The 24,388-nt window shown below is 61.3% G+C and overlaps 2 protein-coding genes across 11 annotated transcripts; both read left to right on the top strand.

The window, feature by feature from the left end:
- The first annotated feature begins 758 nt into the window (after nucleotides 1-758).
- On the top strand, nucleotides 759-23,526 carry POU6F1 (POU class 6 homeobox 1). Of its 6 annotated transcripts, XM_032094082.1 has the most exons (13): nucleotides 4,469-4,622; nucleotides 6,339-6,457; nucleotides 6,497-6,611; nucleotides 7,550-7,644; nucleotides 15,252-15,420; nucleotides 16,021-16,118; nucleotides 16,769-16,994; nucleotides 18,767-18,966; nucleotides 19,467-19,592; nucleotides 19,743-19,988; nucleotides 20,632-20,755; nucleotides 21,112-21,283; nucleotides 21,840-23,526. In XM_032094082.1, the coding sequence occupies exons 1-13, from the start codon at nucleotides 4,514-4,516 to the stop codon at nucleotides 22,240-22,242; spliced, it is 2,202 nt and encodes a 733-aa protein (XP_031949973.1). In that variant the 5' UTR covers nucleotides 4,469-4,513; the 3' UTR covers nucleotides 22,243-23,526. The 6 variants fall into 6 exon arrangements, with proteins under 6 accessions (XP_031949977.1, XP_031949973.1, XP_031949972.1 ...); XM_032094086.1 differs by lacking the exon at nucleotides 4,469-4,622 and adding an exon at nucleotides 759-788 and having other exon boundaries at nucleotides 6,339-6,611; XM_032094081.1 differs by having other exon boundaries at nucleotides 6,339-6,611.
- On the top strand, nucleotides 17,011-18,748 carry LOC116436761. Of its 5 annotated transcripts, none has more exons than XM_032094146.1 (3): nucleotides 17,011-17,232; nucleotides 17,296-17,384; nucleotides 17,513-18,748. In XM_032094146.1, the coding sequence occupies exons 1-3, from the start codon at nucleotides 17,113-17,115 to the stop codon at nucleotides 18,450-18,452; spliced, it is 1,149 nt and encodes a 382-aa protein (XP_031950037.1). In that variant the 5' UTR covers nucleotides 17,011-17,112; the 3' UTR covers nucleotides 18,453-18,748. The 5 variants fall into 5 exon arrangements, with proteins under 5 accessions (XP_031950037.1, XP_031950039.1, XP_031950036.1 ...); XM_032094148.1 differs by having other exon boundaries at nucleotides 17,011-17,384; nucleotides 17,449-17,838; nucleotides 18,008-18,748; XM_032094145.1 differs by having other exon boundaries at nucleotides 17,011-17,384.
- Nucleotides 23,527-24,388: the final 862 nt, after the last annotated feature.

The following is a 24,388-nucleotide window of genomic DNA, read 5'->3' as shown; positions in this document are numbered from 1 at the left end:
GGGGTCCCGGGGGTCTCTGTCCCGGGGGTCTCTGTCCCGGGGGTCTCTGTCCTGGGGGTCTCCGAGGTCTCTGTCCCGGGGGTCTCTGTCCCGGGGGTCTCTGAGGTATCTGTCCCGGGGGTCTCTGAGGTCTCTGTCCCGGGGGTCTCTGTCCCGGGGGTCCCGGGGGTCCCGGGGGTCTCTGTCCCGGGGGTCCCGGGCGTCTCTGTCCCGGGGGTCTCTGTCCCGGGGGTCTCTGTCCCGGGGGTCCCGGGCGTCTCTGTCTCGGGGGTCTCTGTCCCGGGGGTCTCTGTCCCGGGCGTCTCTGTCCCGGGCGTCTCTGTCCCGGGGGTCTCTGTCCCGGGGGTCTCCGAGGTCTCTGTCCCGGGGGTCTCTGTCCCGGGGGTCTCTGTCCCGGGGGTCCCGAGGGTCTCTGTCCCGGGGGTCTCTGCGGCGGCGCTCGCAGCGCCCCCAGCGGCCGCGGGCGGGAGCGCCCCTGCGGCAGCGGCCTGCGCATAAATTATGTTCATGACGCAGCAGCCCCAAAACCCCGGGAAGAGGCAAAAATCCCCTTCCGGGACCCCCGCGGGACCGAGCCCCCCATAACCAGCCCCCGCCGCTCCCCCCGCCCCCCCCACCCCCCCGGGCCCGGGCCGGGGTCCCGGGGCCGCCCCCCCGCCGCCCCCCGCCCCTTTGTGCCGCCGCCGCCGTCGCGACCGCAGCGATCGCGGGAGCGGCGCGAGCGGCGGGGACCCCCCGGGCCCCCCCGGCCCCCCCGGGGCGCCCCCGGACCCCCGACCCCCGGCTCGGTGAGTGCGGGGCCGGGGCGGGCGGGGGGCGGCGGGCCGGGCGCGGTGAATATGCAATGGCGTAATTAGCATAATTTATATATTTATGATAAAGAGCGGTGGGGGGGCGGGGAGGGGAGAAACGGCGGAAAACGGGGGACAGCGGGGGGGGCACCGGGATTTGGGGGGGGGGAAAGGGAGGTCAGGGGAGATTTGGGGGGGCAGAGGGGCTTGGAAGGAGGCGGTGGGGCCGGGGGGAGAACTGGGGAGAACTGGGAGGAACTGGGGAGAAACGCGCAGGCACTGGAGGGGGGGGCAGAGGGGAGCGTGGGGACTGGGGGGGATTAGGGGGTGCCAGGGGGGACATCGGCTTAGGGGGGATCCCTGAGGGAACCCCGGAACTGGGGGGGGCAGGGAAGGGGGAAGAGGGGCTGGAGAGCCCCGGGGCAGGGAAAGGGGGGGACTGTCCGGGGGGGGTGCACGGGGGCGGGGGGGGTGTCAGGAGAAATTGGGGTGCGGGCGGTGGGGTTTGGGGTGCAGGAGAGGGGGCAGGGGGTGAGGACAGCTTTGGGGTCCTGCCCGGGGACGGCAAAGAGACTCCCGGGGTGAGAGGCGAGGGGGGCACCGGGATTTGGGGGGCAAAGACAGTTCGGGGGCGGGGGGGGGCAGAGGGGCTTGGGGGGGGGGGGGCTGGGTCTGGGGGGGGAATTGGGGAGAACTGGGGGGACACGCACGCGCTGAGGGGGGGCACATGGGGGCAGGGGGCACCAGAACGGGAGCTGAGGGTGCCGGGGGGCCCTCGGCTAAGGGGGGTCCCTGGGAGCACCCCGGAATTGGGGGGGGGGGGCCAGGAAGGGGGGGTTGGAGAGCTCCGGGGCAGGGAAAGGAGGTGACTGCCCGGGGGGGGAGGGGGCAGGAGGGATTTTGGGGTGCAGGAGACGAGAAACAGTGCTGAGGGGGGCAGGACGTTGTTGGGGTCCTGCCGAGACCACCAGGGGGGAGTCGAAGGGGGGAAGGGGGATTTGGGGGGGAAGGACAGATTGGGGGGGGGCTTGTGGGGCAGAGGGGCTTGGAGGAGGGCGCTGAGTTCACGGGGGAAACTGGGAGGACGCCACGTGTTGGGGGGCACAGGAATGGGGGCTGAGGGGTGCCAGGGGGACCTCGGCTAAGTGGGGGTCCCCGGGGACACCCCTCAGTTGTGGGGTGCAGGGAAGGGGGAGGAGCGGCTGGAGAGGAAAAGGGGGGCGGTGCACGGGGAGTGCAGGAGGGATTGGGGTGCGGGAGGTGGGGTTTGGGGTGCAGGAGAGGAGACACGGGGTGGGGGGTGAGGACAGTTTTGGGGTCCTGCCCGGGGAGGGCAAAGAGACCCCGGGGGGGGGGGGGGGCACCGGGATTTGGGGGGCAAAGGTGGTTGGGGGGAGGGCGGGGGAGTGAGAGAGGCTTGGAGGGTCTGGGGGGGACATTGGGGAGAACGGGGGGGCACGAACGCAGTGAATGGGGGTGGTGAGGATTAGGGGGTGCCGGGGGGACTTCGGCGAAGTGAGGGTCCCTGGGGGCACCCCGGAACTGGGGGGGTCAGGGAAATGGGAAGAGGGGACTGGAGAGCCCCAGGACAGGGAAAGGGGGGCACTGCCTGGGGTGGGGGGGCAGGAGGAATTCGGGGATGAGTTTTGGGGTGCAGGAGATGAGGAACCGGGCAGAGGGGGGCAGGGCATTATTGGGGTCCTGTTGGGACCCCCAGAGGGGCGGCAGTGGGATGTGGGGGGAAAGGCAGGTCAGGGGAATTTCAGGGGGGTAGCGGGGTTTGAGGGGCAAAGGCAGGCCGGGGGGGAGGGGGTGTCCAAGGGCATTTTGGAGTGTTCCAGAACAGCGGGGGGGGGGGGGGGGGGGGGGGGGAAGGCTGTGAGGGTTTGGGGGGCTGAACACCCCTTAGAGGGGGGCACTGTCCCAGGGCTGCCCCCACAGCCCCCCTGAGCCCCTCGTTTGGTGGTTTTGGGGTGGGGGGACCTTCCCTGGGTGTTTCAGAGCCCCAGCAGTGCAGGGATGGGGGGCAGGGGGGGTCCCCAACTTTGGCGGGGGGGGGGGAGGAAGGGGCTGGGGCTGTGTTGTCCCGTGTCCCCCCCAAACCTGTCCCCAGCACCTCCATCCGTGGCCATCTCAGCATGACTCCTGTTCTTCAACCCCTGCACCCCACCCGAACCCCCCAAAGGGGTAATGGGGGCACAGCACTGCCCCCCATCCCAATCCATCCCACCCCATCCCATCCCATTGATCCCATTGATCCCACTGATCCCATCCCATCCCATCCCATTGATCCCATTGACCCCACTGATCCCATCCCATTGATCCCACTGATCCCATCCCATCCCATCCCATTGATCCCATTGATCCCACTGATCCCATCCCATTGATCCCACTGATCCCATCCCATCCCATCCCATTGATCCCATTGACCCCACTGATCCCATCCCATTGATCCCACTGATCCCATCCCATCCCATCCCATTGATCCCATTGATCCCACTGATCCCATCCCATTGATCCCACTGATCCCATCCCATCCCATCTGTTATGATCCAATTATTATTCTTAGAAATGCCCAAATTAAGGTGCAGACGAGACCATTTGCCAGTGACAATAGTAAGGGTTTTGTTTGATGCTAAATACGAGAGAGAGAGAGAAAGAAAGAAAGAAGTAGAAAATAGGTGAGGGGGACAGAAAGAGTGACAGGGACTGAATAAGGAAAATGTCCCCACTCCGTGGGTCCCAAGGATGTCCCATTGGTGCTCTCCAGCTGCTCTTCTTGGTGGTGAAGGTCCCCCCAGAAGGTGTAGGATCCCAGGGGTTGTGGGTACACCCCTGAGCCGGGTGGCGATGGCCAGGCAGGTCCCCCTGGGGGAGGGGGCCGTGCTCACAGCAGGCTCTGGGTCTGGAGCATCATGGACAGTCCTGTGGGGCCTCTGGGGAGCCCTTTGGGGGGTCTCTGGTGGGTTGTGCCTCCCCCTGGGCTGTCTCTCACGTGAAGTCCCGTGGATGTGGCCTGTGGGGTTGGGGGTGCCACAGCCGGGCCGGTTTGGGGTTGTGTAACGGAGGACCCGAAACCTCCTCGCCCCCCTCGGCTGGGGGGAGTCTGTGTAAACCCGGCTCCTGTGAGCTCTGCTCTCCCCCACCCCAAACTCACCGTGTGCCTTTGGCCTTTGGTGGGTGCACACCTTTCCCTCAGCCCGAGGTGACTGAACAATGGGTTTCCCTTTATCTAATCAGCAGTTTGACTTTCGGTTCAACTCCCACCCTTCAGGGAGGCTTCTTCGGTTGCAGCTTCTTTGTCATGAACAAAACTTTCAGTGTTTGAGGCATGAACTGTTTTCAGTCTCTGACACCCATCCCATCCCGTCCCATTAATCCCATCAATCCCATCAATCCCATTAATCCCATCCCATCCCACTGATCCCATCCCATCCCGTCCCATCCCATTAATCCCATTGATCGCATCCCATCCCATTGATTCCATCCCATTGATCCCATCTCATTGATCCCATCCCATTGATTCCATCCCATTGATCCCATCCCATTGATCCCATCCCATCCCATCCCATTGATCCCACCCCATCCCATTGATCCCATCCCATCCCATCCCATTGATCCCATCCCATCCCATTGATCCCATCTCATTGATCCCATCCCATCCCATTGATCCCATCCCATCCCATCCCACTGATCCCATCCCATCCCATCGATCCCATCCCATGGGATATAGGCGCGGGGTGGGTCCCGTGCCCCCCAGACCCCCGTGCTGCCCCTCCAGGGTGTCCTGTGCCCACGGGGGCACTTCAGGACACGGGATCGATGCTCCAGGTTCTATTTTGGGGAGGGCCAAACTCCACTTCTGGCCTTGGCAGGAGATTGTAATCCCGGGAATAAAAATTCCTGGGAAGTCACCACAAAGTGCTCCCACTGCTCCCAGCGCTGGGGGGGCACACTCCCCACAGGCAGCAGAGCCAGGGGGACCCCAACGCCGCTGATTTGGGATCAGGATTTTGTCCCCAAAACGCCCGTGAAAGTGGGAAGGAAATCAGGGATTGAGGAATTCCACCAAGGCCGCGTGGCCCAGATGCTCCCTGCATCTTCCAGTTTGGGAAAAACGTGGCAAAACCGGGGAAAATCGTTCCTTTGTAGTGGTGCAAAAAGGATTTTCGGAGCGTTGCAGTTAAGCTGCTGAGCTGGCAGGAAACCTTTGGCCAACTGGTTTGGGGTTTTCCTTGGTTTCCAGCAGTTTTTGGGCCCCTCCTCAGGGTATTTCCTCTCTGATGGAGTGATTAAAGGATATTATTATTATTATTATTCCCTGGATTTGGGGGTCAGGGCGCTGGCACCCCACAGCCACACACCCGGCTCAACAACAGCCCCTCCTTTTGCTCAATCAAATCCCCCCCAAACTCCCCTTTTTCTGGGCTGCCCCTTTTCCCCGGATTTGGAAGATTTTGGGGCAGTAAATGAGTTTTCCCAGATTTTCCTTTGGAATTTGGCTGCCCCAGGAGGTTTCCAGGTGTGAATCTGGATGGATTTGGGGTATTTTGGGGGCAACATCTCATCTCCCGCCTCAGTTTCTCCATCTGTAAATGCCACAAAGCCATAAAAGACATCAAATTTAGAGGGAAGGAAGGATTTGGGGGGAATTATTCCCTCCAGGAATGAATCCGAGATAACAGCAGCAAGGAGTTTGTGAGTCCAAAGTCTCCCCTGCTCAGGTTTAACTCATCCCTGGGGTTTCTCACCTGGACAAACTCCATTTTCCACCATCTTTGGATCCATCTCTGCCTCACCAATGCTTAATTAACATGGAAATTAGATCCACAGGGAGACTGGGAGCATCCTAAACATCCTTCTCTTCCCTTTCCCCCCCCCCCCCCTTTCTTTATTTTTTAATATTTTTATTATTATTTTGTGCATTTCCTTGCCTTCCCTCCATCTGTTGCTCCGTGGCCGCTCCTCCCTGCCTGCCCTCGCCACCATCTGGATAAATTATCTGTCGCATTAAATGCCAAAAAATACCCCAGAAGAAGTGTGAGAAACGGGATCCGTGATAGGGAAAGGATCCCGCTCCCAAATCCGGAGCTGGATGCCCACCTACATCCAGCCTGGAATTACAAATGTCTGATTAATTGTCTCATTAATTAGTCTCTCCCCCCTCCCCCGGGTTATTTGAGTCTCCTCCCACCAGCAGCAGGGAGAGAAATCCAAGGATTTTGGGCATCTCGTGCCCTCCTCAGCCTTTTGCTGCTCCAGTTCAGCCAGAATAAATCCAGTTTGGCTGCTTAGCTTGGTCTGGGATGGGTGGGGATGGATAACGGGGAGGTTCTGTGCTCCTGTGTCCCCAGAGTCCCAGAAAATCCCACACATCCATTACGTTTCCCCTTTCTCCTGACCGAGTCGCCTTTTCCCAAAACTCCTCCATCCTTTGGGAGCAGGAAGGGAGGATGGGGGGGATCCTGGGGCTCCTCGTGTTTTCGGGGAGTGCAGGAGCAGCCAGAGCTCAGCACGGGAACAGCTCTGGGTTTTGTGTCCCTGCAGGCCAAACCCAGAGACCCCAAAACTCAGAGGAGCCCAGGGAGCTGGAGCCCCAAAACCAGGAGAGGCAGAACCCCGGAGAGCCCAGACACCCCGAAACCCGGAGAGCCGGAGCACAGAATTGCAGAGACCCAGGACACCAGAGAGCCGCAGCCCTGACACCTGGGAGCCCCGAAACCCAGAGAGCCGGGGCCCATCAGCCCATCCCGGGGGGCAGCACCCACATCCAGCCCCGTGTCCGGCCAGGAGGGTCCCTCACCCCGGAGCAAACCGTGGGTGAGTAGCCGGCACCCCAGAATCCCAGAATCAGTCTCTGACACCCATCCCATCCCATTGATCCCATCAATCCCATTCATCCCATCCCGTCCCATCCCATCAATCCCATTGATCCCATCCCATCCCATCTCATTGATCCCATCCCATTGATTCCATCCCATTGATCCATCCCATACCATCAATCCCATTGATCCCATCCCATCTCATTGATCCCATCCCATCCCATCAATCCCATTGATCCCATCCCATCCCATCTCATTGATCCCATCCCATTGATTCCATCCCATTGATCCCATCCCATCTCATTGATCCCATCCCATCCCATCCCATCCCATCCCATCCCACTGATCCCATCCCATCCCATTGATCCCATCCCATCCCATCGATCCCTTCCCATTCCCCCTTTCCCCTTCCCGTTTGGGGTCCCAGCGTGGCCTCAGCCATCCCCTCCACCGCAGCCCCCCTGTCTCACAGGTGCAGGGGAAGGGGTGGAGATCCCACCTGGAAGAGGCAGGAGTGGAAACTTTCCCACCTTTTCCAGCCTCAGGTGTAGGAAAAAAACTGCCCCAGGACTTTGGGATGTCCCTCGGGAGGCTCCTCCCGGCTCCCTGTGGCTCCCTGGGGTGGGTGTGTCCCACCTGGGGGTGACTCCAGCAGGACACAGGGCCCCCCCCAGCGACTGCTGTCACCTGCTCCAGGAAGCGTCCCCAACAATCTGGGCCTCCTCGGGAAGCACCAGGGACTTGTGGGGGCAGCCAGGGGTCACCTGGAGATCTGGGGACCCACTTTGGGCTCCAGCGAGGTGGCTTCACCTGGCCCATACCTGGTTTTTAGTGTTTCAAAGGGGTTTCAGAGGGGTGAGAGGAACCCCAAATCCCCCCGGGCACCCCCAGGCTCTCACCCAGGTGGTGACAGCTCCTCCTTGTCCCCTCTTGCAGCATGTGGCAGGTGTGACCCTCCCCACCTGTGCCAGGTCACCATGGAGCTGTGCCCGGGGCAGCCCCAGGAGGCCCTGCTGACCGTCAACGAGCAGGTACGGCCACCCTGCCCCCCAAAACCGGGCCGGGGGTGGGACCCCAGTTTGTGCCCTGGGAGGGGCTGAAACTCCTGTAGGGAATTCGGGGGGCTCACCTGGCCCTGGGCCACACCTGTGGGGCTGGAGGGGCACTCTGGTCCTGCAGGTGTGGGGTGCTGGCCCTGCTTTGGGGTGCTGCAGGTTTGGGGTGCTGTGGATGTGGGGATGATGCAGGTGGAGGGTACCTGCTCTGTTTTGGGGTGCTGCAGGTGTGGGGGTACCGGCTCGATGGGTTCATACAGGCTCAGGTGGAACAGCCAGGTTTAATTAATCATTAATTAACACCGGGGTCACCCCCAGTCCTCGGGGGGAGGGCCCAGAAATGAGTCTGGGGGCACTGTGGGGGCTCTGAGGGCTCATGGCTCCCTCTGAGGGGCTGAGCCAGCCCTGCCCCAGCAGGAGCAGGAACATCCCTCGGGAATGGGAACGTCCCAGCAGCTCCGGGGGTGGGTCTGGGGGTGCGCTGCGGCTGTGAAAGGCAGGACCTGCCTGATAAAAAGCCTGTCCGGGACGATAAGAATCCCGGAAGGATAAACAAACCAATCCCAGCAGGATAAAAACCCCAATCCCAGCAGGATAAAAAACCCAGTGCCTGTGGGATAAGAAGCCCAATGCCTGCGGGATAAGAAGCCCGATCCCGCCCCCACAGGGGCTGCTCCTCACGGCCTCTTCTCGCTTATCGGGCTCAAAGCCCAGCACGAACCCGTCCCCTCCTCCCCGGGCCGGGCAGGGGGTGCAAACCATTAGCCCTGAGCGTTCCACACCCTCCCACCGGCCCCTGGCTCCGAGCAGCCAAATCTGCCTCCATGGGGATGATTTTCACCGGAGGGAGAGAAGGAGGAAGGAGGGAGGAGGTGGATGGGAGATGATGGCCCAGAGCCACAGCAGTCCTTAAAAACACCAGTCCGGGAAGCAATGGCATTCCCATTCCCGCTCACCAGAGAGGCCCAGAGGCAGGGAAACCGAGACCTTGGGCTCCAGCCATTGGTCCTTGGAAGGTTCTCTGGCCTGGTCAGGGGTCTCCTGCTCCTTCTGCGGGGTGGTGGCCTTGCCCTGGTGCCACAGTCACATCTCACACCCCACACGCTCCAGGCTCTTCCAACAACGGATGGAGATCCCGGTTTTGTAGAGCCAGGTTTGGGAGCTGCTGGAGCTGGGGGTTCAATTCCCCCAAGGCACAGCCAGCCCAGTGCTTTGAGAAGGTGTGGACTGGGTGGTGTCTTGCAGAGAAAATCGGCGTCTCTGAGGATAAAAGTGTTCTCTGGCACTGGAGACGCTCCCATGTCCCACCGGGAAACCCCAACAGCAGCGCTGCACCTCACTGAGCACTGCCCCACATCCAGGGGGGACTGGCACTGCCTGGCCGGCTCCGTGGGTTTGGGAAGAGCTGGATTTGCTCTGGGTTTGGGAAGAGCTGGATTTGCTCTGGGATTGGGGGAGAGCTGGATTTACTCTGGGTTTGGGAAGAGCTGGATTTGCTCTCGGTTTAGGGAAGAGCTGGATTTGCTCTGGGTTTGGGAAGAGGTGGATTTGCTCTGGGATTGGGGGAGAGCTGGATTTGCTCTGGGTTTGGGAAGAGCTGGATTTGCTCTGGGTTTAGGGGAAAGTTGGATTTGCTCTGGGTTTGGGAAGAGCTGGATTTGCTCTCGGTTTAGGGAAGAGCTGGATTTGCTCTGGGTTTGGGAAGAGCTGGATTTGCTCTGGGATTGGGGGAGAGCTGGATTTACTCTGGGTTTGGGAAGAGCTGGATTTGCTCTGGGATTGGGGGAGAGCTGGATTTACTCTGGGTTTGGGAAGAGCTGGATTTGCTCTGGGTTTAGGGGAAAGTTGGATTTGCTCTGGGTTTGGGAAGAGCTGGATTTGCTCTCGGTTTAGGGAAGAGCTGGATTTGCTCTCGGTTTAGGGAAGAGCTGGATTTGCTCTGGGTTTGGGAAGAGCTGGATTTACTCTGGGTTTGGGAAGAGCTGGATTTACTCTGGGTTTAGGGGAGAGCTGGATTTACTCTGGGTTTAGAGGAGAGTTGGATTCCATGCACAGCCCACTGATACGTGGAAAAGACTCCTCTGCTGGGTTAAGCGGTGCCGTGGGTGTGTTTATTCCAGCGCTGGGGCACACGTGGGTGTGGATTGCCCCACTAAATGTCCCCCTCGGCTCGGTCTGTGTCGGGTCACGAGCTGCATATTCATTAAACTCCCCCACGAGCCTATGCATATTCATTACCCAGCCCCGCCTAGCCCCCTTTCCTCTCTTAATGAGCCCAAAGTCATTTCCATCCGCATTGGGCTCGTGCAGGAGTCTCTGGGGTGAAGTAAGGAGTCCTCAGATGAAGTCGGGAGTCTTCCTCAGGTTAAACTTTTCACCTTGTGCTTGTTCCCTGAATCCCTGGCCCAAGTTCAAACCCCAGGGCTGGGTTGAGCTGGTTTCTGGGTCCAAAGCGGGATCTTTCGGTCACGGCTGCTTCCCCTTATCAATAGCTTTGTGTCCTCCCTTTTTCTGATCGGCAGATGTGACAAATCCAAGCTGTGTGCAGCCCCTTCAGTAATTCACTTAACCCTCCTTTCCCCCACTCACCATTGGGATCCATCCCTTTCCCTGCGCCTCCTGTTCCGCACTGAGGTCAAATAAAGTCACAGACCCTCCCAGGACACCTGGTGGGAACCCCAGCACTCCGTTGAGTCCAGCCCTACCAGATGTGGGCAGCTGGGAAGGCATTTTCCCACCCAGACATGCCCAAACTGTTCCCTGTGGAATATTTGGCTCGTCAGGGATCCAGGTCACCTCAGGGAGCTTCCTGTGCCTTTTCCCTGGAATTCCAGGCCCTGGGTGATGGGAATGGCCCAGGACAGCCCCGTCCCCGAGGCCCATCGGGTGTAGCCTCAGTACCCCTGGTTGGGATAACCCAGCATGTCCTGGATAACAGCTCCCAGCTGCCAAGGTACTCCAGGTTTCTATGGGCTCACCTGCTCCTGCTGCCAAAAAACGCAGGATAAATCAAACTCTAGCACTATTTTTAGTCCTAGAAAACGGCGCTGCTTCAGTCACTCCCCAAACTCCCCCGCCCCCCACTTCCAAAACTTTTCACTATTTCTACATTTTAGCGAACGAAGAAATCCGTGCCCATGGGCTATAAATTACAGAACTGGCATTAATTAGCGTTCTGTCCCCTATTGGTTATTGATTTCTCTCTCCTCATGCTGGTTTAGTCCCCACTCTCAGTCTCTTTGTTGCATTTTTCCCAGATAGGGAGAGTTTCGGTTCAGCCGTGGACTGCCTGTGTCTCTTCTTTATCTCTGGCTCCTGCAGAATGTCCTTGTGCTCTGTAAATCCTGCATTCCTCACGTCCAATTCCAGCAAAAACATCTCCCTCTCCCAGGCTTTGTTTATTGAGAGAAGGATCAAGGTTGGTTCAGCAAAACTCAAAAGTTTCAGCGATTTTCCCAAACTGGGTTCCCAAAATAGCAGCCGGTGACAAACCTTGCTAAGTGCCGGCTGCGGTGGAACGTGGCGCTGCTTGTGGTTAATTAAAGCCATTAATTAGAGAAGTTAATTAAAACAATTAATTAGGAAAGTTGTTAGGGAAGTTAAATCATTTCCAGCGCAGAGGCACAGTCTGTAAATGGTTCAGGAGGGGTTGGGTGGGAGCTGGGAAGAGAATTCCCTGTTTTTCATCCCTGTTCCCTTCCCAGTCCTGTCCCTCCCCCTGCCCTGGGACAGCCCCAGGGGACATTTTCTCGTGTTTTGTCAAGGTTATTTCGTTCCCCTGTTCATAGCCCTGAAAAATTCAAACAAATCATCACAAATCTGAAGCCCTCCGAGGCAGAACTGATACAAATCCCTTCATTTGGATGATTCCAAATGTTCATTAATGCTCGTACCAACTCCCAGGCTTCATTCGGTTCAATTCCCTGATTTTCAGTTCGTTGAGACAAATTTGTACATAAGATAAATGTACATTTAAGGGAAGAATAAAAGCTTTTCCCACACCATTCTTCTTTTCCAGTAAAAAAAAAAAAAAGAAAAAGACAAAATCAACTCAGCAAAAAAATCAAACTGGCAGCACACGAAATAAATCTGGTTTGGATAATCCCAGTCATATTTAGTCGCCCAACAAGTTGCTCACAAGACAAATCAGCAGTTATTATTAAATTGATAACACAGGAGGTTCTTTTGGGGACAGTTTAAAGTGGTTTTGGTCCCCCACAGCTCAATCCGATCCCATAAAAAGGGAAAACTCAGCCCAGGACAGAGCAGTTATTAAAAAAACAGGAGAAGTCCATCAATTCCCAACTCCTTGTCTGCTCTGGCGGCTCCAGGGTGGAACGCTGGCATCGGTGACTCCTGTGAAAGTGGAAGGGCAGAGTGATGAATGCAAACCCCAAATCCTGGGATGATCTGGGAGCCTTCCCTGTAAACCCAGTGCCCTCCCCACTCAGGACTGGCCAAACTGGTCAGCCCCAGCTCCCGGGGGCTCTGGCACTGGTGAGGGTTGGAAGGGGAGTGTGAGACCACCCCCAGTGCCCAAGGACCTTGTGGAAATCTCAGCTTTTCACTCCAGGAATTCTGATTTTCCCTCTTTTTCCGCTGCTCTGAGGGCAGCACTGCCTGCCCTCTGCCAGGTTTCTGTCCTTCTGCAGGAATTGCAATTCCACCCTGGCGGGGTCAGGAATTGTCAGAGCCCAGCTCAGAGCGGGAGGAGAAAAATGACCATTGGTCACCGGGGACAGTGACCACTGAGTGACCCTCAGCAGTACCACCCTCAGTGACCCCCTGAGGGTCAGTGTCCTGCTCCCCACGGACCCTCCCTGAAGGTCAGCTGGGCTTTGTCCCAGAGGAGACCTCACAGCAGGTCTGGGTCACACCAGAAACCCCAACACCAGTGCTGGACCTCGCTGAGCACTGCCCCACATCCAGGGGATCCCAGCATTGCCTGGCCAGCTCAGGGAATTTAGGGAAGAGTTGGATTTGCTCTGGGTTTGGGGGAAAGTTGGGTTTGCTCTGGGTTTAGGGGAAAGTTGGATTTGCTCTGGGTTTGGGGGAAATTTGGATTTGCTCTGGGATTGGGGGAAATTTGGATTTGCCCTGGGTTTAGGGGAAAGTTGGATTTCCTCTGGGCTTAAGGAAGAGTTGGATTTGCTGTGGGTTTGGGAAGAGCTGGATTTGCTCTGGGTTTAGGGGAAGAGCTGGATTTGCTCTGGGTTTAGGGGAAGAGCTGGATTTGCTCTGGGTTTTAGGGAAGAGCTGGATTTGCTCTGGGTTTAGGGGAAGAGCTGGATTTGCTCTGGGTTTTAGGGAAGAGCTGGATTTGCTCTGGGTTTAGGGGAAGAGCTGGATTTGCTCTGGGTTTTAGGGAAGAGCTGGATTTGCTCTGGGTTTAGGGGAAAGCTGGATTTGCTCTGGGTTTAGGGGAAGAGCTGGATTTGCTCTGGGTTTTAGGGAAGAGCTGGATTTGCTCTGGGTTTAGGGGAAAGCTGGATTTGCTCTGGGTTTGGGGGAAATTTGGAATTGCTCTGGGATTGGGGGAGATTTGGATTTGCTCTGGGTTTAGGTGAAGAGTTGGATTTGCTCTGGGTTTGGGGGAAGAGCTGGATTTGCTCTGAGCCTTGCAGAGGAACAGCCACGATTCTCAAGAGGGTCAGGACCAGGCAGTGATTGACCCTCTGAGGGTCAGTGTTCTTCTCCCCATTAACCCTCCCTGAGGGTCAGCTGGGCTTTCTCAGGGAGAAAACCTCCCGAAGGTCTGGGTTACCCCAGAAAACCTCAGGGGGTCTGATGTGCCCAGGTCAGACCAAGAGGAGAATTGGAGTGGTGGGGAGCAGCGAAGATCAGGCACCTCTCCAGCTGCCAGGACCTTCTGCCAGAGGTTTCTGTCTCTTGTCCCTTGTCCAACCCTCCAGGTGCCGTTATCCCATAGGGAAACCTCTGGATTCTCAGAGTGATCCTGGCCCTGGCACGAATAAAACATTCCAACCACCCCAAATCCAGGGTAACGCGGGGTGTTGTTGATGGAACCCTTGGGATGAATTAGAGTGACACTGCATGACCTGTGTTTATAAACATATAAATATATAAAGATACATCAATATAAACATAGGGGTGTGTAGGATTTGGTTTAGAACAATTTAGTTGCAATGGAGAGCAGGGTTGGAGCTGTTTGGGTTGGCCTCATCTATGGAAAGAACAAAAATAATACAAGAAAATGTACAGGGAAAAGAGAAAAGGGAAGGAGGGAGGGAAGGAGGGAAGGAGGGAAGGAAGGAAGGGAAGGAAGGAAGGGAAGGAAGGGAAGGAAGGAAGGGAAGGAAGGGAAGGGAGGGAAGGAAGGAAGGAAGGAAGGAAGGAAGGAAGGAAGGAAGGAAGGAAGGAAGGAAGGAAGGAAGGAAGGAAGGAAGGAAGGAAGGAAGGAAGGAAGGAAGGAAGGAAGGAAGGAATTGGGAAGGAAGGAATTCGGAAGGAAGGAAGGAATTCGGAAGGAATTCGGAAGGAAGGAAGGAATTAGGAAGGAATTCGGAAGGAAGGGAGGAAGGAAGGAATTCAGAAGGAAGGAATTCGGAATTCGGAATTCGGAAGGAAGGGAGGAAGGGCTGAGTTGTTGTAACTTGGATGTGCCTTGGTCAAAGGGGAAACACAAAGTTCAGGGGCTCGATGCCCCTTTGGGGTCGGGTGAACACCCAGGAACCTCCTGGGGGGAGTTTTACCCTCTCTGATGTAACACCGGGGTCACCCCCAGCCCTCGGGGGGAGGGCCCAGAAATGAGTCTGGGGGCACTGCGGGGGCTCTGAGGGCTCATGGCCCTGCTGGGACCCCGCGCTCCCTCTGAGGGGCTGAGCCAGCCCTGCCCCAGCAGGAGCGGGAACATCCCTCGGGAATGGGAACGTCCCAGCAGCTCCGGGGGTGGGTCTGGGGGTGCGCTGCGGCTGTGAAAGGCAGGACCTGCCTGATAAAAAGCCTGTCCGGGATGATAAGAAGCCCAGTCCCGACGGGATAAGAAGCCCGATCCCGCCCCTGCAGGGGCTGCTCCTCACGGCCTTGTCCCTTATCTGGCTCAAAGCCCAGCACGAACCCGTCCCCTCCTCCCCGGGCCGGGCGCGGGGGACGGAGCAGCGCCGGCCGCGACAATGGCAGCGGGCTTCGGGTCATTGACCATTAACGTCCCGGTCCCGGCCAGGCTCCTGCAGGTACGGGGGCACCGGCTCTGTTTGGGGGCACCGGCTCTGGGGTGCTGCAGGTGTGCGGAGTTCCGTAGGTTTGGGGGTGCTGGTTCTATTTAGGGGGTGCTGTAGCTGTGGAGGTTCTGCTGTAGGTTTGGGGATGCTCTAGGTTTGGGGGTGCTGCAGGTGTGGGGGTTCACCTGCCCAAGGTCTCACCCGGGGGTGCCCCTGGAGCTGGGGTGCTGACAGCGAAGCGCTCAGGTCTTGGGGGGCTGCCACCCCCCCACCCGTCCCTCCTTCCTCCAGGGCCCAGGTGGGCTCTGCACCCCAAAACAGGCCCCGTGGGGCGGGGGGAGCCCCTGGGGGACACGGCCGCGGGGTGACATCCCCGGAATTGACTTTGGGGTCCGTTTGCAGGTCATTGTCATGTCCAGCCATGAGACCATCCGGGTGCTGGAGGTGGGGGTGGATGGGGACCCCAAAACGGCCGGGGAGGGAGCGGGGGGGTCCCCGGGACAGGGGGGCCCCCCAGGTGTGGAAGACGCTCCCTCCAGCACCCCGAGCTCGTCCGGCGGGGAGGCGGCAGGTGAGAGACCCCCCCCCTCCTTCCCGGGATGGTTCCCGGCCGTGCCCCGGGTCCGTCCTTCCCGGGATGGTTCCCTTCAGTGCCCCGGGTCCGTCCTTCCCGGGATCGTTCCCTTCAGTGCCCCGGGTCCGTCCTTCCCGGGATCGTTCCCTTCAGTGCCCCGGGTCCGTCCTTCCCGGGATGGTTCCCGGCCGTGTCCCGGGTCCGTCCTTCCCGGGATCGTTCCCAGCTCCATCCCGGGCAGCGGAGGGGGTGACTGGGTTGTGTCACCTGGGCTGCTCCGGGGTCCCGCTGCAGCTCCACCCCCACCCGCTCCCCGGGAACGCACTTTTTGGGGAGATCCCACTTTTTTCCTCGCTGGTTTCTGGCCAGCGCCCCAAATCCACCCGCACGTGTCACCTGTCCCGCCCTCTCCCCTGCCGGGGGGAGGAGGAGGCCCCGCCCGGGGGGATGGGGGATGGCCGCCGCCCCGGTCCCACTACGGCTGACCCAAGGCACTGCCCCTCCCCGCACCTGAGGACACCTGTGGGAGGGTGTTCGCTCCCTGGCTGTGCAGAGTTCGGGTGCCCCCCTCCTCACCCCCACCTGTTTCTCCCCCAGGTAAAGCCAAAGCAGCGTCGTCGCCCGTCCCCGTCCCCTCGAGCCACGCCCCGAGCCAGCCCGGCGTGACCCACCTGGCCGTGCAGGCCGCCCCACAGGTAACTGCCCCCCGGGGCCGGGGGGCGAGGGGGGCCCCGGGGGAGGTGTCCGCGGACAGGGGGTGGCCAGGTAAAGGGGACCCGCTTTTGTCCCCCCACACAGAGGGGTCTCCACAGACCTGGGGTGGGGGGGAGGGGAAGGGTGGCCCCCAGGTGCCCCTCGTCTCCCTATGGAGAAGGGGTTCCGTGTAAGGGGGGACCCCGAGGCAAAGGGGATCCCCCTCAGTGCCCCCCACCCCCCACAGAGCGGGGATCAGCGGATAAGGGGGACCCCCCTTTATACCCTCCAGAGAGGCATCTCCACACCCCCCCCAGTGCCCCCCACTCAACAGAGCTCCCTCCCCATCTCCCCACGGAGTGGGGTTCACGGGTGAGGGGGGCTCCCCCTTTGCCTTCCCCCCCCCTCAGATGTTCACCAGGGAGCCCCCCCTGGGCCCCCCTTCCCGCAGGGGTTCGGGGTTCACCAGCTCGGGGGGCTCCCCCTTTGCCCCCCCCCCCCAAGAGGGATTCACCGGGGAGCTCCCCCTTTGCCCCCTCCCCACCCCAGAGGGGTGTCCCAGGCCGGGGTGGGGGGGCCCTGTGGGGGTTTCCCTGATGCTGAGCAGGGCGTTGATTTGTGTTTCTCTTTCAAATCTCATTTATCTCCGCAGGTGTTGGCTCAGGAAAGCTTAGCCACAGGTGTGACAGGAGTAATGGTTCCGGCAGGGACAGTTACTCAACCTCTTCTTATCCCCATCAGTATTGCAGGTCAGGTGACAGGCCAGCAGGCGCTGGCCCTGGTGACAATTCCCACAGCAACGCTCGCCGCGCTCCCGGGACTGACGCCGGCGGCACCTGCGGGGGCGATTTTCAAACCGCCCGTAGCCAATCTCACAGGTAACCGCAGGTAACCGCGCCTGCCCCGCCCGCCCGCACACCTGGGAGCGGAAACGGGCTCCGGCCGGGGAGTTTGAGTGAAAAAGGTGCAGATTTGGGGCTCCAGGAAGGGTCTGAAATGGGCTTGAGTTTGGGGGATTTGAGAATAAAAAGTGGCGATTTGGGACTCCAGGTGTGGTACCTGGTGCAGATTTGGGGTTCCAGGTGTGGTGCCTGGTGCAGATTTGGGGTTCCAGGTGTGGTACCCGGTGTAGATTTGGGACTCCAGGTGTGGCACGTGCTTGCAACAGGTGAAGTCCAGGTAGATTTGGGGCTCCCGGTGTGGCTGCAGGAGGGGTCTGAAATGGGCTTGAATTTGGGGGATTTGAGAATAAAAGGCGTAGATTTGAGGTTCCAGGTGTGGCACCCGGTGCAGATTTGGGGCCCCAGGTGTGGGACCTGGTGCAGATTTGAGGTTCCAGGTGTGGCACCCGGTGCAGATTTGGGGCCCCAGGTGTGGGACCTGGTGCAGATTTGAGGTTCCAGGTGTGGCACCCGGTGCAGATTTCGGGCCCCAGGTGTGGCACCAGGTGCAGATTTGGGGTTCCAGGTGTGGGACCTGGTGCAGATTTGGGGTCTCCAGATGTGGCACCCGGTGCAGATTTGGGGCTCCAGGTGTGGCACCAGGTGCAGATTTGGGGTCCTGGTGTGGCACCCAGTGCAGATTTGGGGTTCCAGGTGTGGGACCTGGTGCATATTTGGGGTCCAGATGTGGCACCAGGTGCAGATTTGGGGCTCCAGATGTGGCACCAGGTGCAGATTTGGGGCTCCAGGTGTGGGACCCGGTGCAGATTTGGGGTTCCAGGTGTGGCACCAGGTGCAGATTTGGGGTCCTGGTGTGGCACCCAGTGCAGATTTGGGGTTCCAGGTGTGGGACCTGGTGCATATTTGGGGTCCAGATGTGGCACCAGGTGCAGATTTGGGGTCCTGGTGTGGCACCAGGTGCAGATTTGGGGCTCCAGATGTGGCACCAGGTGCAGATTTGGGGTTCCAGGTGTGGGACCCGGTGCAGATTTGGGGCTCCAGATGTGGCACCAGGTGCAGATTTGGGGTTCCAGGTGTGGGACCCGGTGCAGATTTGGGGCTCCAGGTGTGGCACCTGGCTGCAGCAGGGGATGCTGGAGCTCCCTTTGCCCCCTCCCCAGCTCGTCCTCAGCCCAAACCCAGCCCGTGGGCTTCACTGTGAGGGCTTTCAGTATAAAAATTACAGATTTAGGATTCCAGATGCAGCACCTGCTGCAGGAGTGTTCTGAAATGGGCTTGAATTTGGGAGATTTGAGACTAAAAGGTGCAGATTTGGAGGCCCCGGTGTGGTACCTGGCTGAAACAGGTGACCTTGGGGCTCCCTTTGTCCCTTCCCTAATTCATCCTCCCCCAGCTCAGCCCCAGTCCAGGTGGTCTTCACCTGCAGGGGTCTGAATTGGCCTTGAATTTGGGGAATCGGAGTATGAAAGGTGAACATTTGGGGCTCCAGGTGTGGCACCCCCTGCAGCAGGTGGGGGGGACCGACCCCAACATGTGGGGTTCTTACGGACCCTGGACCTGTCCCAGGTGTGTCCGGGCAGATTTTGGGTTCCCCCAGGTGCCCCCCACTCTGTGCTGCAGCAGCACCGGGGTCAGGTGAGGCCCCGGCCCGGTGATGGGAGGGGACAGGCGGGGCGGGGCGGGGGGGGGGGACGCGGGCGCGGTGCCCCCGGTGCCACCCCACTGACGGTGTCTCCGTCTCTCCGCAGCCGCTGCCGTGCTCAGCCCCGCCATCCCGGCCATCCCGGCGGTCCCGGCGCCGCGGCCGCCCCCGCTGCCCCCGGGGCAGCCCCCGCTGCTGCCCCAGCCCCCCCCGGCGCCCACCCCCCCAAAGGACCCCCCGATGTCCGTGCAGCCCCCGATGTCCGTGCAGCCCCAGATCACCGGACTGGCCTTTAACCCCGGCATAGTAAGGACCGAGCCCACCCCATCCCGGGATCCAGCGGTCGCGGGGCCACGGGGAGCCCCGGGAATTCCAGGGCCACGTCCCGGCCTCAGTTTCCCCAGGCAGGATCCCACTCTCAGTTCCACACGTGAGATTCTGACCTCAGTGTCCCTGGACAGGATCCCCGCCTCGGTTTCCCAGGACAAGACCCCAGCCTGTTTCCCAGGTGGGATCCCTGCCTCAGTTTCCCTGTGCAGGATCCCAGCCTCGGTTTCCCCAGTGCAGGATCCCAGTTTCAGATTTCCCGGGCAGGATTCCAGCCTCAGTTTCTCGGGGCACAATCCCTGCCTCAGTTTCCCCATCGCGATGAGCTGCAGCAGCTCTGCTTTGGGCAGCTCCCAGGGGATGGATTTATAGATTTAGGGACCCCCTGGGACTCTGGTGGCCACGGGCTGGGGGGGACGATCCGGGGGGGTCCCGGTGGCCCCCATTGCCCCAGCTCTGACCCCGTTTCCATCCCACAGCTCACGGCAGCTCTGGGGGCGCAGCCGCAGCTCCTGGGGTCCCTCAGTGCCCCCCCCGTGATCGCCAACCCCCTCCCCAGCGTCCAGGGGATCCCAGGGCAGCTCCTGACCAACGCCCAGGGCCAGGTACCGCGGGGGGTCCCCTGTCCCCCCCCGGGGTTGTGTCACCTGGGGAGGGGGTCCTGGATGCTCCCGGTGTTGTGTCCCCACTCCCCTCCCTCCCCCCCCCACTGGGTGGGCGTTTTCGGGTCCCCCAGCACCGTGTCCCCCCCCCAGGTGATCGGGACCCTGCCGTGGGTCGTGGCCCCCCCCGGGGTGGCCGCGGCCGCCCCCACGCCGGCCCCCCCCAGCCTGCAGGTGACGCCGGTGACGCCGCAGCTGCTGCTCAACGCGCAGGGCCAGGTCATCGCCACGCTGGCCACAGGGCCCACGCTGACCGCGGGGGCCACGCTGGCCACCGCCCCCCCCGCACTGGCCCCTGGCAAGAAAAATGGGCCCGCTGAGCCCCCCGTCAAGAGCGAGGTGAGCCCCCACCCCTGAGACCCCCTGAGCCCCCCAGGCCACCCCCCCACCCCCCACCGAGGTGGGTCACGGCCGGGGGGCCAGGGCAGTGTGGCCGAAGGGCGGCAGCGTCCCCAAAGGGGCTTTGGGAGCAGGGGAGCGGCTTTGGGACCCTCTGAGTACCTTTGGGACCAGGCCACGCGGCCTTGGGGGAGACAGAAGCGCCTTTGGGACGTGGCCAGGTGGCTTTGGGATACCACGACCATTCCTGGGACACGGCCCCGTTGTTCTGGGGAGAACGTGAGCCCCTCTGGGACCTGGCCATGCTGTTCTGGGGGGACACGAGCACTGCCGGGACGTGGCTGTGGGACCCCCTGAGCACCTCTGGGCTGCGGCCACATGGCTCTGGGACCCAGACGGGTGGATTTAGGAGCCCGTGAGCACCTTGGGGACCCAGCTGTGTGGCTGTGGGGGCACATGAGCCCCTTTGGGTCCTGGCCATGGGGATTTGGGACGCCAGGAGCACCCCCAGGCTGTGCCCCCTCCTGTCCCGTGGCCACGCCGTGGCCCTCCTGGTGCCACCAGCTGTCCCAGTGGGCCGTGCCCCACGGGGAGCGGAGCTGCCAGTTCCCCCCAGGTCACCCCCGGGTCCCCCCCACCTCAGGTCCAGCCCATCCAGCCGGCCCCGGCCGGGGTGGGGACGAGCCCTGCGCCCGTGGCCAAGGTGTCGCCATCCCCAGTGCCCATCACGTGCTCCGAGACCCCCACCGTGAGCCAGCTGGTGTCCAGTGAGTCACTGGGAGCACTGGGAGAGGGATAATGGGCTGTGGGGTCCGTGGGAATAGCAGGGACTGGGGTCCTGTGGAAAGAGGGATGATGGGGGTCTGGGATCCCTGGGCAGAGGGAAAATGGGAACTGGGAAGAGGGATAACAGGGTCTGAGGTGTTCTGGGGTTAACAGTGTTGGGGAACCTCTGGGAAGAGGGAACACGGTGCCTGAGGTCCTTGGGAAAAGGAATAACAGGGACTGGGCTCCCTGGGAAAAGGGATAACGGGGACTGGGATCACTGGGAGAGGGATATCAGGGACTGGGGTCCCTGGGCAGAGGGATGAAGGGGTTCACAGCCCCCCATGTCCCACCCCAGAACCCCCCGCCCCACCCAGCGCCGAGGAGGATGGGATCAACCTGGAGGAAATCCGGGAATTCGCCAAGAACTTCAAACTGCGGCGCCTCTCGCTGGGGCTGACCCAGACCCAGGTGGGGCAGGCCCTGACGGCCACCGAGGGCCCTGCCTACAGCCAGTCGGCCATCTGCAGGTAATGTCACCTGGGGGACAGGTGTGGGGTTATCTGCAGGTAATGCCACCTGGGGGACAGGTGTGGGGTTATCTGCAGGTGATGTCACCTGGGGGACAGGTGTGGGGCCGTCTGCAGGTAAGGGGACACAGCCAGGTACAAGCGGTGACAGGGGCCAGGTTGGGCATGGGGGGAGGAAAGGGGAAGGAAAATTGGGGGAAAGGAGTATTGGAGAAAGGCAGGAAAACAGGAGGAGAGGAAAATTGGAGAGGAGGAGGGAAATTGTGGGGAAGGAGGAAAAGCAGAGAATGGGAGGAAAACGGGGAAATGGAAAGCTGGGAAAGGGGGGAGAGGTGGAGGAAGAAGGAACTGGAGAAAAGGAGGAAAATTGGGCAAAGGAGGGTGCTGGGCATTGCTCCCCCCTCACTGTCACACCCCCAATCCCATCCTGCTGTCCCCCTGTCCCCCATCCCTGAGGGTCTCCCATGTCCCCTGTGTCCCCTCAGGTTTAAGAAGCTGAACATCACCCCCAAGACATCCCCCTGAGTGTCTCCCTGAGTGTCCCCTGTCCCCGCAGGTTCGAGAAGCTGGACATCCCCCTGAGTGTCCCCCTGAGTGTCCCCTGTCCCCGCAGGTTCGAGAAGCTGGACATCACGCCCAAGAGCGCGCAGAAGCTGAAGCCGGTGCTGGAGAAGTGGCTGCGCGAGGCGGAGCAGCGGCAGCGCGAGGGGCAGCAGCACCTGCTGGAGTTCGTGGGGGGCGAGCCGGGCAAGAAGCGGAAGCGCCGCACGTCCTTCACCCCGCAGGCGCTCGAGGCCCTGAACGCGCACTTCGAGCGCAACGCGCTGCCCACGGGCGCCGAGATCACGCGCATCGCGCAGGAGCTGCGCTACGAGCGCGAGGTCGTGCGCGTCTGGTTCTGCAACCGCCGCCAGACCCTCAAGAACACCAGCAAGCTCAACGTCTTCCACGTGCCCTGAGCTGGGGTGCTGGCAACGCCCCGGGCGGCCCCCGGCCCGCTGCCGTCAGCGCTTTGGCCGCTGGTTCTGTCCCTCACCGCCACCCACGCCCGTAGCTGTGTCCACCCGTCAGCATCTCCCCCCGTGCCCCGAGCTGGGAGCACCGGGAGCCCTCCTGTGTCCCCCCGGCCCCCTGCCATCAGCACTTTGGCCACTGGTTCTGTCCCTCTGCCACCTGTGTCCAGGCCCTCACCTGTGTCCACCCCCACGCTGCCCTTCAGCACCTCCCATGTGGCCAAGACTGGGAGCACTGGGAGCTCTCCTGTGTCCCCCCGGCCTCCTGCCATCAGCACTTTGGCCACTGGTTCTGTCCCTCTGCCACCGCCCCCATACCTGTGTCCACCACCCCTGTAGCCGTGTCCAACATTCAATGTCTTCCACACGCTCTGCACTGGGAGCACTGGGAACACTGGGAACATCCCAGTTCCTAGTCCCCCCAACCACCTGCCATCAGCACTTTGGCCATTGATTTTGTCCCTTTGGCCACCAATATTGTCCCTCCACGCCCGTGCCCATACCTGTGTCCAGGCCTTTCCCTGTGCCCACCCCCCCTGTGCCCCTCAGCATCTTCCCAGTGCTCTGAACTGGGAGCACTGGGAATCCCCTCTGTCCCACCGGTCACAGCCCCTTGACCTCCAGCCATCGGCACTTTGGCCACTGGTTTTGTCCCTTTGGCCGTGGATTTTGTCCCCCTGCCCCCGTGCCTGTGCCCACCGGTGCCTGTGTGTGTCCCCCCGTGCCCTCCTCGTCACGCCTCCCCCGCCTGTGACACACGTGGTGACAGACCCCCCCCGCCCTGTCCTGCCCCCTGAGTGTCACACACCCACCCAAAATCAGTGATTTCCATTTTTCTGGCTTTTGCCCTTTTTCCTGTGTTCCTGAGGCAATGTCACGGCTCACCAGGGGTGACCCCCAATTTATGTCACCCCCCCGACGCTGATTTGGGGGGTTCCTCACCTCGTGAGGGGCTTCTGGGGGTGATCCCCCACCTTGGGGATGTCCCGTGGGTGGATTTTGGGGACATCACTGGACTCCCCGGGTTGGGGGGGCGTGAACCCCAAAACAGAGGCAGCGCCCCTTCCCCACCTCCCCCTGCCCTGAGCCTGGGGGGCTCCAGCCCCCCCGGGGGAGCGATGGGAGGGGGAGGTTTGGGGGCGACGGGGGACACCGGGGTGCCCGCTGGGGCCGCGGCAGACTGATGCACTTGATGTAGTGGTGTGAAATAAACAGTATTTTTCTTTTTTCTTTTCCTTTCCCCTTTTTTCCGGATTTGGGGGGTCCTTCCTCCTCCTCGGCTCCCCCGCCCGAGGTCCGCGCAGCTCCGCGCACGCCTCAGGCAGCAGCGGGACTCGAACCCGCGGCCCCCAGGGGGGCGCCGCGCGGAGCGGAGCGCGGCACGCCGCCGCCGCCACGCCCCCCAGCCAATCCCTGCGCGGCCTGCTGCGCGTGGCGCTCTCTATTGGTTGCTGCTTCCGCCTGTCACGCGGAAAAACCCCGTCCCATTGGCTGAGCGCGGCGGAGGGGCGGGGCCGCCCTCCCAGCGGCGGGGGCGGGGTCGCCGCCTCCATCTTGGCGGAGCGGCGGGTTTGGGGGTCCCGGCCCGGAGCGGGGGGGGCCGGGCCAGGACTGGGGCGTCCCGGCTCGGATCAGGGGGTCCCAGCCCGGCCCGTGGGGTCCCAGCCCGGACTGGGGGGTTCCAGCCAGGACTGGGGGGTCGCAGCCCGGATTGGGGGGCCCCTGCGAGGGGCAGCGCCTAGGGCGGTGTAGGATTTGGGGGGTCCCTGCGGGTGCAGCCCTTAGAGGGGAGTGCAGGATTTGGGGGGGTCCCTGCGGGTGCAGCCCTTGGAGGGGAGTGCAGGATTTTGGGGGGTCCCTGTGTGTGCAGCCCTTGGAGGGGAGTGCAGGATTTTGGGGGGTCCCTGTGTGTGCAGCCCTTGGAGGGGAGTGCAGGATTTTGGGGGGTCCCTGCGGGTGCAGCCCGTGGGGGGGGTGCAGGATTTGGGGGGTTCCTGCGGGTGCAGCCCGTGGGGGGGGTGCAGGATTTGGGGGGTCCCTGCGGGTGCAGCCCGTGGAGGGAGTGCAGGATTTTGGGGGGTCCCTGTGTGTG

The sequence above is a fragment of the Corvus moneduloides genome, chromosome 30 (assembly GCF_009650955.1).
Source record: "Corvus moneduloides isolate bCorMon1 chromosome 30, bCorMon1.pri, whole genome shotgun sequence".
NCBI lineage: Eukaryota > Metazoa > Chordata > Aves > Passeriformes > Corvidae > Corvus > Corvus moneduloides.
The sequence above is the reverse complement of the archived record's forward strand: the minus strand, read 5'-3'. Positions and strand labels throughout refer to the sequence as shown.